The following is a 12,619-nucleotide window of genomic DNA, read 5'->3' on the forward strand; positions in this document are numbered from 1 at the left end:
TTATAATAGTCAAGGGGCATGAAATTCCAAGCAGCAGTTGAGATGGGAGTGAGACAGGGTTATAACCTGTTGTTCAATCTTACACTGAGCAAGCAGTAAAGGAAATCAAAGAAAAATTTGGAGTAGGAATTAAAGTTCAGGGAGAGGAAATAAAAAAGATCAGGTTTGCCAGTGAAACTGTAATTCTATCAGAGATAGCAAAAACCCTATAAGAGCAGCTGAATGGAATGGACAGTGTCTTGAAAGAAGAATACGAGATGAGCATCAACAAAAATAAGACAAGGATAATGGAATGTAGTAGAATTAAATCACGTGATGCTGAGAATTAGATTAGGAAATGGGACACCCCACTCAGTATACTTAAAGCAGTAGATGAGTTTTGCTATTTGGATAGAAAAATAACTCATGAGGGTTGAAGTAGAGATGATGTAAAATGTAGACTGGCAATGGCAAGAAACATGTTTCTGAAGAAGAGCAATTTGTTAACATCATATCTAGATTTAGGTGTAAAGAAGTCTTTTCTGAAGGTATTTGTATGGAGTGTAGCCATGTATGGAAGTGAAACATGGACAACAAACAGTTTAGACAAGAAGAGACCATAAGCTTTTGAAATGTGGGGCTACAGAAGAATGCTGAAGATCAGATGAGTAGATCATTTAACTAATGAGGAGTTATTAAACAGAACTGGGGAGAAAAGAAGGAATTGGTTGATAGGACACATTATGAGACATCAAGGAATCACCAATTTAGTGTTAGAGGGAAGTGTGAAGGGTAAAAATCATAGAGGGAGACAAACATGTATACAGTAAGCAAGATTCAAAGGAGTAGGTTGCAATAGTTATTTGGAGATGAAGAGCCTTGCACAGCATAGAGTAGCATGGAGAGCTATATCAAACCAGTCTTCAGACTGAAGAGCACAACAATAACAATATGTCAGTTAAGTACTGAAAAGAGCAATTTATGCAGTATTATCATTCCAATTCTCCAAAGCTGAAACTATGCACATGGACATACACTGCTTTAGACCATAGAGTTACTGTCCAAGGTCCTCTCTGCTGATGAATGCAGAATGTGTTCATGATGATCATTGTCTGTATACAATTGCATAACCTGGAAATTATATATCACTAAGCAAGGTGACATAGTGGTTGGAACATTGGACCCACATTTGGGAGGACGACGGATCAAACCCACATGCAGCCATCCTGATTTAGGTTTTCCATGAGTTCCCTAAATCACTTCAGGCAAAAGCTTGGGTGGTTCTGGTGAAAGGGCACAACTGATTTCTTTCTCCATCCTTCCCTTAATCGAGCTTGTGCAAAAGTTAAACACTAATCTCCTCTTCCTTCTGGAAATTATCTTGTAGAGCTACTAACGGTATCTGTCTGCTCATTTATGAATAATGTGAACAGTTACAGTGTTCATCACACTTCTTTGCTGTATGCTTGATGTTACACCAGATTCTAGCTGTATGTTACCAATGAGGATATTGTGCTGAGTTGTGTTTGAGAAGAAGCCTTCAGCCTAACCATATATCTAATGTTACATTGCAAGAGTATATTATTAGTATGTTAGATGGTAGCATGAAATTATAACAAAGTGTATCTGCAGTCAACAAACATGGCATCAATTTGGTCTCATCTGTAATAATGATCTGATTGATATAAATGAAATGAATGAGATGGTGCAACAGTTAATACACTCAATTAATATTTGGGGCAAATGGCATTCAAATCTACACCCAACCACCTGTAACTCGGTATTTGGTGATTTCTCTACATAACTAAAGTGAATGCTGGAACGGTTATTTTATTAAGACCACACCCAGTTTCTTGGTCCCTTCTTGCTTGGGACCTAATCTATAATGCTTTCACTCTCAGCAACACAACTTCCACCTGCCTCCATAGCTGAGGTTACTAACACACACCTTTACTGTGGCACCCAATTCAGTAGTTGGCCACTTCAGATTACAGTAGTGGAAGAATTCTTTATTGCCAGTATTTGGTCAGCAAGGTGAGAAGTAATGGTAACATGAAGTACCAGATCCGTAGATTTGGTGCCAGTATCCTGCATTATAGTCTGATTAAACTTCATGCATTGTAACTGGTTTCCTCCAACCAAAGAACTCAATGTCACACACGAACAGTTCACCATTACCAAACAGCCACAACAGTTAGTTCACTTCCAATTCCTTGTCTGGCTCTCTTTCTTGATATGTTTGGTTGTGCTAATCAAATTCACACATTTCATACACAGCACTAACCAAACACTACTTGATCCTTCCACTCAAGATGCAATTCAGCATCACATACATAGTTATTATAATCACAGAGATTGGCTTACGTTACATAAATTTCACACAACATTAATGAAGCCAAATTTTTTAAGGCTGCAATTAATCGTTGCGACTGTGTCACCAGACTCATAAATACAACTTTCTGCAGTGTAATAACATAGCATAGTGATTAATGTATAAACCTGACGGATGGAAGTCATAGGTTCAAATCCCATCAAATGCAGCAAAATTTTATATTTTTCTACATCTGATCGAAAGACTTTACCTTTTTTTCATTTAATTGGTTTAAATGTAATTTTTTTATTTCTAATCCTTTGGTGTGTCATTCTCGTCATCATATTGACTTTTCTTGTGTGCTCTTATTTTTCTCCCTGTCATTCTTTTTTTGGTTGGGATCTGCTTGTGTAACCTGTAATTAGCAACTTAAGTGCCAACCAGGACTGTTCACCCCCTGTAGCCAATGTGGGTATAGTTCCAGGTAAACAATGACAGTGAGAAATTACAGTTTTCTTTTACTGCTGAAACTGAAATTTTGCTGCAGAAGATGGCTATGGAAACACATATTATGACATTTTTATATCTTGAGTTTGCTCATAGAGATTAGCCTTAAATGCCATGAACAAAGTGATACTTATTTTAGTTCTGCCACAGATTATTGATCACTCTTTCCTTGTATACATTACACATAATGAGGTGGTTAGGTTAGGACATGAATTTAAATTCAGGATTATAAAATGTATCTTCTGCTGCAGTTAAGTCATTGATCACTCAAAGTTAGCTGTTGACAGAGCATCTCCCGTTTCCATCAGACATCATGACGGCCATTCCCAAAATTTCTCCAAATTACACATTAACAGCATTTGTGTAGTTATCCACCATGTTTGTGTGTTGCCTGTAACTGAGTGGTAGGCAGCAGCAGATGCGGCGGCACTGTAGTTGCAAGTGACAGACTTCAATTATCAAGTAATTTTATTCAGACTATTGTTGAAACTACTCAACAATGAGTGCATTTGATATTGCTGGCAGTAGTCTGTTCATGGGCTGTAAACATTAACTCTGTTGGGGCCTGCAGAGCTATTCAAGAGGAGTAAACTTGTCCCTCATTTTGATACACAATACAAACACTAAATTCTTCACAGCTTCATGCAGTGACCTACATCGAAAGTAATGAAAAGAACAACTGGATTTCACATAACTGATGCTTGCAAAATCGATATTGAATTGTTCTGTCTCAAGAAAAGTCATCATATGTGCAAAGCATTTGTTCCATTATTGTATAACAAATTGACAAAAGCAATACAGGGCTGCATTTCTGTGTATCCGTCCTATGACCTAATCTCTGTTGAGCTTCACATTAGTTGTTTTCTATCCTGCCTTTTTCAGGTCGGCAGAAGCGCTCTGGAAAGCAGGCATCACCCTCGTCATCAGTACAACCGTCAGCCTCACAAGAGTCGGGCCTCAAGGCAGAAGTAGACCCGGCAACAGAGCATGCTTATCTGGCAGCTCTGTATGTGTGCACCTACCACCACGTGGCCACTGCTGTCGACTGGACAACTGCTGCGATAGAGTCGCATACTGTGCTCACACCCTGAACCTGCTGCTAGTTGCCCAAGCGAAAATAAATGTGCCTGTAAGTGAAAAATGTATTGCCTGGTCAGTTACAGTTGTCATTGTTAGTGGAAGGAAATGAACATTTTGGGTAATACATGGTCTTATATGCAGAGAAGTTGCCCACACTATCTCTTACAAACGGCCATATTACATATTTATGTAAAGTGCCTACTGCTGTGTATAACAGCTCTTCCCTTCACAGTATGCATTTGGTGTAGTTAGAACAATTAATTTTATGTGAATGGCACACAGGAACTGTACTCAACAGAGAACAATTTAGAACATTTATTACTCTTGAGTGACCAGCTGCATTGTTGGTTCCATTTTTCGTCATACTATATTTTGACAATCTACTCAGTCATCTTCTTCAGGTGCTGTGAGCTGTGTTATTATGCATACTCCTACAGTGGCAGTGGCCATAATGAATGATTTATCTAACAGTAATGATCAAATAGCAGCAATAAACTATCTAATCAATTAGCCTTAGCTAAGAAGGTAAAAGTAGAATTTTACAGGATTATAAGAATCATGTTAGATGACTAAAAATGTTCTAACACTATGAATCCAGTTCTCCTTAACGTCAGGTCAGGGGCTATCATTTTGAAACATTTACAATCAGAGTGTCTTATCTCAGAAAGAGAGAGCTTTATCTAATAAAGAGGACTATGAGCCACTACAAACAGTATTCAAAACTCTTCACTGTGTCTTGAACAAGTGATGCTCTGCAGCTTCAAAGGAGAAAAAATACCTTTCAAAAGACATTTATAACTCGTGCACAATATTTCCTATCACTTAATATGGCAGCTACTTATTCACATAATATAACTTGTGTTATACAGGTTGGTCAGAAACAGTCTGGAAAACTTGTAAGTGTGTTAGAGGACAGGTTGTGCTGGGAAATCATTGTTAAGAAAAAACTTCAATATGTTACACCATTTCCAAGTTAATTAACATTGAAGTTAGTCAGTCAGGTCATTGTGTGCACAAATTCAAATGGCCACCAGAGATAGTGTCACAGATCTACATCTACATCATACTCCACAAGCCACCTAATGGTATGTGGCGGAGGGTGCTTTCAGTACCACTATCCGATCCCTCGAACCCTGTTTCACTTGCGAATAGTGCGTGCGAAGAATGAGTGTTGGTAAGCCTCTATATCGGCTCTAACTTCTCGAACTTTCTCCACATGGTCAATACGTGAGATGTATGTGGGGGATGGGGGGGGGAGGGAGGGGGGGGGGGGAAGTAATATGTTGTCTGACTCCTCCAGAAAAGTGCTTTCCTGAAATTTCAATAGTAAATCTCTCTGTGATGCACAACGTCTCTCTTGAAATATCTGCCAGTGGAGTTTGTTAAGCATCTCCGTAACACTCTCTCGCCAGCTAAACGATCCCATGATGAAACGCACCACTCTTCATTGGATCTTCTCTATCTCCTCTATCAGTCCAACCTGATAGGGATCCCAGATGGACGAATAATACTCAAGAATCAAGTGAACAAGTGCCGTATAAGTCACTTCTTTCATGTACGAGTTCAATTTCCTTAAGATTCTTCCGATGTATCTGAGTCTTGTATCCGCTTTTCCACTATCCATTTTATATGGTCATTCCACTTAAGGTTCCTCTGGATAGTTATGCCTAGATATTTTACAGCAGACGCTGTCTCCAGCTGTTTGTCATCAATAGTGTAGCTGTACAGTAGTGGATTTCTTCTCCAATGTATGCTCAATATGTTACATTTATTTACGTTCAGGGTCAACTGCCAGAGCCTGCACGAGTCATCAATGCTCTGCAGCTTGTTCTGCAAATTCTTACTATCTTCTGCTGTTGCTACTTTGGTATAGACAACTGCATCATCTTGTAACCTCCCCCTCACTTATCGACCTTAATGACAGTAAAAATTAAACCGCGTGTACCTAATGGAAATTTGGGATAAGCAATCGTCACCGAAGTTAATCTGTCAATAAAGAAGGAGGAAAGGGTTACATCTAAATGAAAGGAAAAATGCAAATGAAACTAGTGGAAATTAATTTTGAAAAGGGGTAAAGTTAACAAAGAAAGTAAATGTGCAGTTGTTACATTAACAATTAACTGGCGTTAATTAGTGATTTGAGATTTGGGGAAAATTACGGTCACCAGTCCTATGGACAACTACTATAATAACTGAAAATGAAAGATTAATGCACATATAATTAGCACTAATAGTGTGGCAACTGAAGGTTGACACATGCTGTGTGAAAACTGAATGTTTGTCAGAAGTAATAAATTTCGCTACACTCTGACTTAATTTAGCAAAAGAATTAATAAAACTGGAAAATTGAAAGTTAATTTAGTGACTGAAATTAATAGTGAACTTTGTTTCTGACGCACTACGAAATTCAATAAAATAAGGTTAGTCTTGGGCTACCTCAACAATCATTTCAAAAGCTACTTGAATCTATGCAATTTAGAAATAAGAGATGTAACTTTGAACTTGAATTAAATGATTCTGAACAATTAACAATAGTAAAATTTAGTACGTACCAAGCTGAGCAGCAGTCGCAGGTAAGCTAAAATATGGTAACAAAACTCGCACTCTTAATTTGTGCTTGTGTAATCTAAATATTGTAGCCAGCTGTGAATACCTTAACTGAACTTTGGAATCACAGCAGTGAAATGGAATGATACTACTTTAATGCTGGCGTTTGAATTTCAAATACACTCGGGATCATTTCGGAAAAGGAAGGGACACTGCTTGGTAATGCAATTGGGACAATGAGCAACAAAGGTTCATGCTAACTTGCTGTAATTTTGATGCAACAGTTTGAAAAGCTGAGGTCTGCCATACAGTTCTATAACTTTACGTGCTTTTAGTCTTCCTGGTTGGTTGATTGAAGGTTTGAAGTCGTCGATCGAGGAGGTGGCGACAGTCACTCATTGTCGGCGCCGTCAGTGTTGCAGAAGCTGGATGTTCTTCTCGACACGGTCACCAGACGCAACGGGCTCTTGATGTGTGCCAGCTAATGCTTCCCGTCCGTGACACCGTCTCAGAAACTATCATAGCAAGTTGAGCGCAATTACGTGCTGCCAAACCCCAAAAGTGCGGAAACTCATGGGAGCGTCACACAACACACCTGCTCCACCGCCCTACTCCAACCAGACTCCCCTCTGCTTGCACTCCACGCGGCAGAGTTAACACTCTCAAAGATCATAAACACTTTGGTTCTCCACATGACCTATCGATGTAATCGTTCGATAGAACAGTTTTCCCTAGGCAAGACCCAGAATAAAAATACAAATAATATTTACAAAACAAACCAATTATACATCGACATAAATGGATAAATATATATATACAAACAGTAAAACAATTATAATATGTAAAGAGATGGAAATGTCATATCTTCAGGTGACAAAATAAGGAAAAAAACTTATAGTACAATAGATGGAAATAGGAGGATATGCATTTCCGGCATTACACGTGCCCCACATTGTCTGAGGATGTTCGTGTAACCTAAACAGACTCAGAAAATGCCCCAAAAAAGAAACAGCGGAAATGCATATGCTCAAAACATCAACAAAATTTAGCATTCGTCTAATTAACCATAAATCAATTTTTAGACCATAATAATTGAGTGGAGACACTCCTAATCTTATTCCACTCTGTCATCTTGCACAAAATAAAACAGGTTGACAACATATTAAAATTCATAGAAAACATAGAAAATGGTTTAGCTATTCTAAAATCATTAAAATTCGTAACACTATCAAGAAATGGAATACTATTTACAAAATTAATCAGAGTACATGGTGGTCATAAAAACAGGTAGATCAAAATACACAAATTAATAATTAATTACATAGAATACACATTTTTATGTAACCTTTTCATACTTAATGTTCTCGCCATGAGAGTCCACTTAATACTAAACACGAAAATAATGTTCAGCAGATCGAAAAAAACATAAATATTGACAGCAGAATTCTTTCACATCAGTTGTCCGGGAAGAAAAACTACTCTGCCTTTCATACCCGCAAGTACAAAGAATGCCGACAGCAGCACAAGAGCCGACAGCGGCTCCGCCTCGCCAGTATTGTTGCGCCCGCCTGTGCGGCATGCTTGATCTCACTCGCCTGTGTAACGGCATTCCCAGAACGTCCGTTTCACTGAATTCTTTTGGAAAAACTCACTCCCGAGTAATCTCAAGGAGTCCATTAACACTATCACAGTGGATAACTCAACACTGTCCATCATCACACGCATGTACTAGCCTGAAACTTAAAACAGCATCTAAGTACATCGGCAATGACTAGTAAATCACATATTTATGAAATCTTACAGCTGGTTACAAAATCATATTTACATTCCTTCATCTACTGTGACTCAGCTGGAAATTTAGACTAGCAGCTTGGATTTTTCAATTGATTAATAATTGTTACTCTTAAATCATTTAGTCAAAATTAATTACTTATTAATTGCAACTTCTTTAATGTTCTCTTGGTCAGGCAAAAGCATGGCAATCTAGCAAATTGTTAAATATTACACTCTATATTTACATACTGTACAAATTACCCATGCTGTGGTATTAATCAATCCTTGGTTGGTACAATTTCAAGTCTACAATGTTACGTATACCTAATAGTTTTCCAGAGCTTGGACACTTTAAGTAATAAGCACTTGTGTGAGGTATACCAATGACTTTATATGGTCCATTATAAACAAACTGAAATTTAGAGATTTCATTATCTATCTCACACAAGTACTAAGTCTTCGATTGCAAACTTAGCAAAATGCGCTTTAGCGTCATGACAATGTATGCGAGCATCGGCTTTTAGCTTCATTATTTCTCACAAACGATCTTTTTTCACACCAATACTAATGTCAATCCGTGGAGGGACTTTGATTATCTCTTCCAGTAAACTTTTACTTCTGTCATCTACAATACTTTCCAATTCACTTTCTACACTATTGTCAATGCCGAGATTCCTCGCATTACAGTAGTTCAAATTCATGCCTACGTCAATGGCATCCAGCCAGTTCACAATGTGTATAGACTGGTATTGCCTATGCACACTGTCTCCCACCTCGCCAAAACTGACTACTATTGTTTTATCTTGTGACATACATGTCAAAGTTTTGCTTTCCAGAAAAAACCATCCGGCTTTGATCCTAAATCCTGCTTATCTGGCGGCTTTTTCAGCCTCTGTTCACATACAGTTTTAATTTCAACACGTTTGTCCTGAGGCTTAGTCTGTAGCTTCGCCTCCAATACCGAAACCTTTTCCTGTAATTCATCAACTAGTGAGTGTTGCTTTGCTATCAGTTCACTAATTGTCACCTTCATTGATTCCTCTTTGGCCAGATTGATCTCATCTGCCAATCTACCTGGTGGAATGTGCCCAGTAGTATCTGCAATTACTTCCTCTGGATCGGCGCAACCCACACTGCCATTGTCCGACCGTATAACGTCAGCTCTAACCTCATACACGTTGTAATCTACGTGCTTTTCTACCAATCGTGTCCGCCTATCACTAAAATTCTCGGAATCTTTCTCCTTAATACTCTCGCAATGTTTAAACTGGAGTTTTGCGTCGGATGGGTCGGCTACTTCTACCACTATAACTTTCGGTAAGATCTGCCGGTTAGGGCCAGAACTTTCCGTTACTACTTCAACATCAAACTCCTGCGGGACGAACCACGACGAATCTTGCTCGTGCTCCCCATCAACACCAACTATTTCTGGTAAAGTCTGCCGGTTAGGACCAGAACTTTCTATCACTTCACAACCACTATCTTCCTGCGGGGCGAGACGCGGCAAATCCTGCCTGTGCTCCCCATCAACACTTCTCCCGTACAGGCCCCTATAATCTCTTAGTTCATCTTATAAGCGACCGAACTGCCTTAACCAGACCTCATCCCTCTCTGCATCCCCTCGCTCGACGACGAACGTGTTATCCGACATCTGATCTTCTCTCAACAATTGCGAATCATTCTTAAACTCAATCTCCAGTTCCGCTGTGGGTGTTACAGCTGCCACTTTATAATCAATTTCCGGAACACTACTTAAATTGTTCTCACTGACAGTGAATGTATTTTCTACTGCCATGTCTACAACTGATCTACTACTTGTGGGCGCACTCCTTTCTCCTAACACTGGCACACTCTCCCGCCATTGATTATTCCATACGGAATTTTCATAACGACGACACCTCGGTTTTCTACTGCTATTGGGCCGCCAAAATTTCACCACGCCCGGTCGGCCCCTCACCGGCGCGGCTAATGGTTTCCCTGTCTCGTCCCAGCAGATACGCTCCCCAGATGCTGCTGAGGCGGCTGATCACACCCTCTGGCATTATTATTATTCTGTGAAGCCCGTATCACACTAGTATACTGGTTTCCGTCACTCCTGTTATTATTTGCATTGTACTGATTGTCATTACAGTCCGAACCACTATTAGTGTTGCGGCCAAGGTTGCGGTATGCATTATTACAATGGTTATCGTTGTTGTGGTTGTTGTGGTACGCGTTGTTTTTACCATGGCCTCTACCATTATCACCATTATTGTGCCAATTGTCCTCAACTCTCTCCAGGAAATCATTGATTGTCCTGTAATTGCTTCTCACATCGAGAGGCCTCAATACGACAAATTCACACCAGACTCTATGTTGTTTTTGCTCTGACCAGTATTCAGCCAGAAACAAATTTTTAAACTTGTCGAAAGTCAGGTTCGTGATGTTGAGGTTTAAGCCCCAACGCTTGGCATCACCAGCCAACACGTCAATAACCGCATTAATTTTTCTCTCATTAGTCCATGATCTGGGTAAAACTCTTTCACAATTTTTAATGAAATCTGTCACGTGTATACCGCCTTTTTTCAAGGGGTCAAACCGCTCCTCTTTCGTCAACAATTCCGAACTATGAGCACAGAGTGGCACATAGCTCTGTTTTTCGTCAAGTTTCTTTTCTAATTCCGACACTCTCGTAATAACTTGGCAAGTGGTTGTCGCAAGCGTTTCCACTTCCCTCTTTTACTCTTCGTAGGTATTAGCCTGCTTCCTCACTTTAGTATCTACCTCAGATACTAAAGCCTTTAAAGTTTCCGCATTCTGTTGATCCTCTTTTTTCACTAATTGAATTTGTTCCGTCACCTTATTCTCGATGATCGGAGCAACTGCTTCTCCTACACTTTTCTCGATTCTGCTAATTTCGGAATCAAAACGAGTATTTATGCTCGCAATTTCCGCCTGAACACTTATCATTTCCTGTTTAAGATTACTGATTTCGGTATTAATCACAACAATATCTTCTATGATTTTATCAACTTTTGTGTTAACAACTCCAACATTGTTGTTAACAACATGTCTAGCTTCCTGTCAATTTTTTCAGACTGAGGTTTAATTTCTGCTGATTGACTCTTCATTTCGTTAATCAAAACATTCAATAAATCAGTTAAATTCCCGGAAACTACCAGTTTTACTTCCGTAGCTTGTTCCTCTATATATGTCCCCCCGTATTCGTCATCAAGGGGTTCAGATTTGATTTTCGCTCCCGATTCCAAAACCTTTTCTAAAGTTTGGAATTCCATTTCTGCTCTTTGTTGCGTTTCGGCGGTCGCGTCTTTCATTCTAGCTGCCTGCCCCTGAACAATGGGTTCCGCGATGCGCGTTTCCCACTGATCGACCGATTGTTCCGTACCCAAGTCTACCAAATTCTGGTAATTGTTGCCTTCACTCATTTTACAAATTTTCAATATAAATGACAAATCTCAAATCTAATTAGGATTCATCCCACTACTTATTCTCGTTGGCATAACGACCTGTTCGTAACCAATACTTTGTTACGAGATTTGCACAATGCAAAATTCATGTTGAGAACAACCTCAAATCCGAAGATTGTCCTGTCACCAGGTCGCCACGTGTAACCTCCCCCTCACTTATCGACCTTAATGACAGTAAAAATTAAACTGTGTGTACCTAATGGAAATTTGGGATAAGCAATCGTCACCGAAGTTAATCTGTCGGTAAAGAGGGAGGAAAGGGTTACATCTAAATGAAACTGGTGGAAATTAATTTTGAAAAGTGCTAAAGTTAATAAAGAAAGCAAATGTGCAGTCATTACATTAACAATTAACTGGCGTTAATTAGAGATTTGAGATTTGGGACAACTACTATAATAACTGAAAATGAAAGATTAATACACATATAATTAGCACTAAAAGCATGGCAACTGAAGGTTGACACGTGCTGTGTGAAAACTGAATGTTTGTCAGAAGTATTAAATTTCGCTACACTCTGACTTAATTTAGCAAAAGAATTAATAAAACTGGAAAATTGAAAGTTAATTTAGTGACTGAAATTAATAGTGAACTTTGTTTCTGACGCACTATGAAATTCAATAAAATAAGGTTAGTCTTGGGCTACCTCAACAATCATTTCAAAAGCTACTTGAATCTATGCAATTTAGAAATAAGAGATTTAACTTTGAACTTGAATTAAATGATTCTGAACAATTAACAATAGTAAAATTTAGTACGTACCAAGCTGAGCAGCAGTCGCAGGTAAGCTAAAATATGGTAACAAAACTCGCACTCTTAATTTGTGCTTGTGTAATCTAAATATTGTAGCCAGCTATGAATACCTTAACTGAACTTTGGAATCAAAGCAGTGAAATGGAATGATACTACTTTAATGCTGGCGTTTGAATTTCGACACTCGGGATCATTTCGGAAAAGG

At 38.9% G+C, this 12,619-nt stretch overlaps 1 protein-coding gene across 1 annotated transcript in view; it reads left to right on the forward strand.

The window, feature by feature from the left end:
* LOC124795491 overlaps nt 1-5,101 on the forward strand; it is a 110,824-nt gene extending 105,723 nt beyond the window's left edge. Inside the window, exon 5 of the mRNA XM_047259537.1 lies at nt 3,680-5,101. Within this exon, the coding sequence (XP_047115493.1) occupies nt 3,680-3,888 (209 nt within the window). The 3' untranslated portion in view covers nt 3,889-5,101. The remainder of the gene's footprint in view (nt 1-3,679) is intronic.
* The last annotated feature ends 7,518 nt before the right edge of the window (nt 5,102-12,619 follow it).

Source organism: Schistocerca piceifrons, chromosome 4, assembly GCF_021461385.2.
Source record: "Schistocerca piceifrons isolate TAMUIC-IGC-003096 chromosome 4, iqSchPice1.1, whole genome shotgun sequence".
NCBI classification, from domain to species: Eukaryota; Metazoa; Arthropoda; class Insecta; order Orthoptera; family Acrididae; genus Schistocerca; species Schistocerca piceifrons.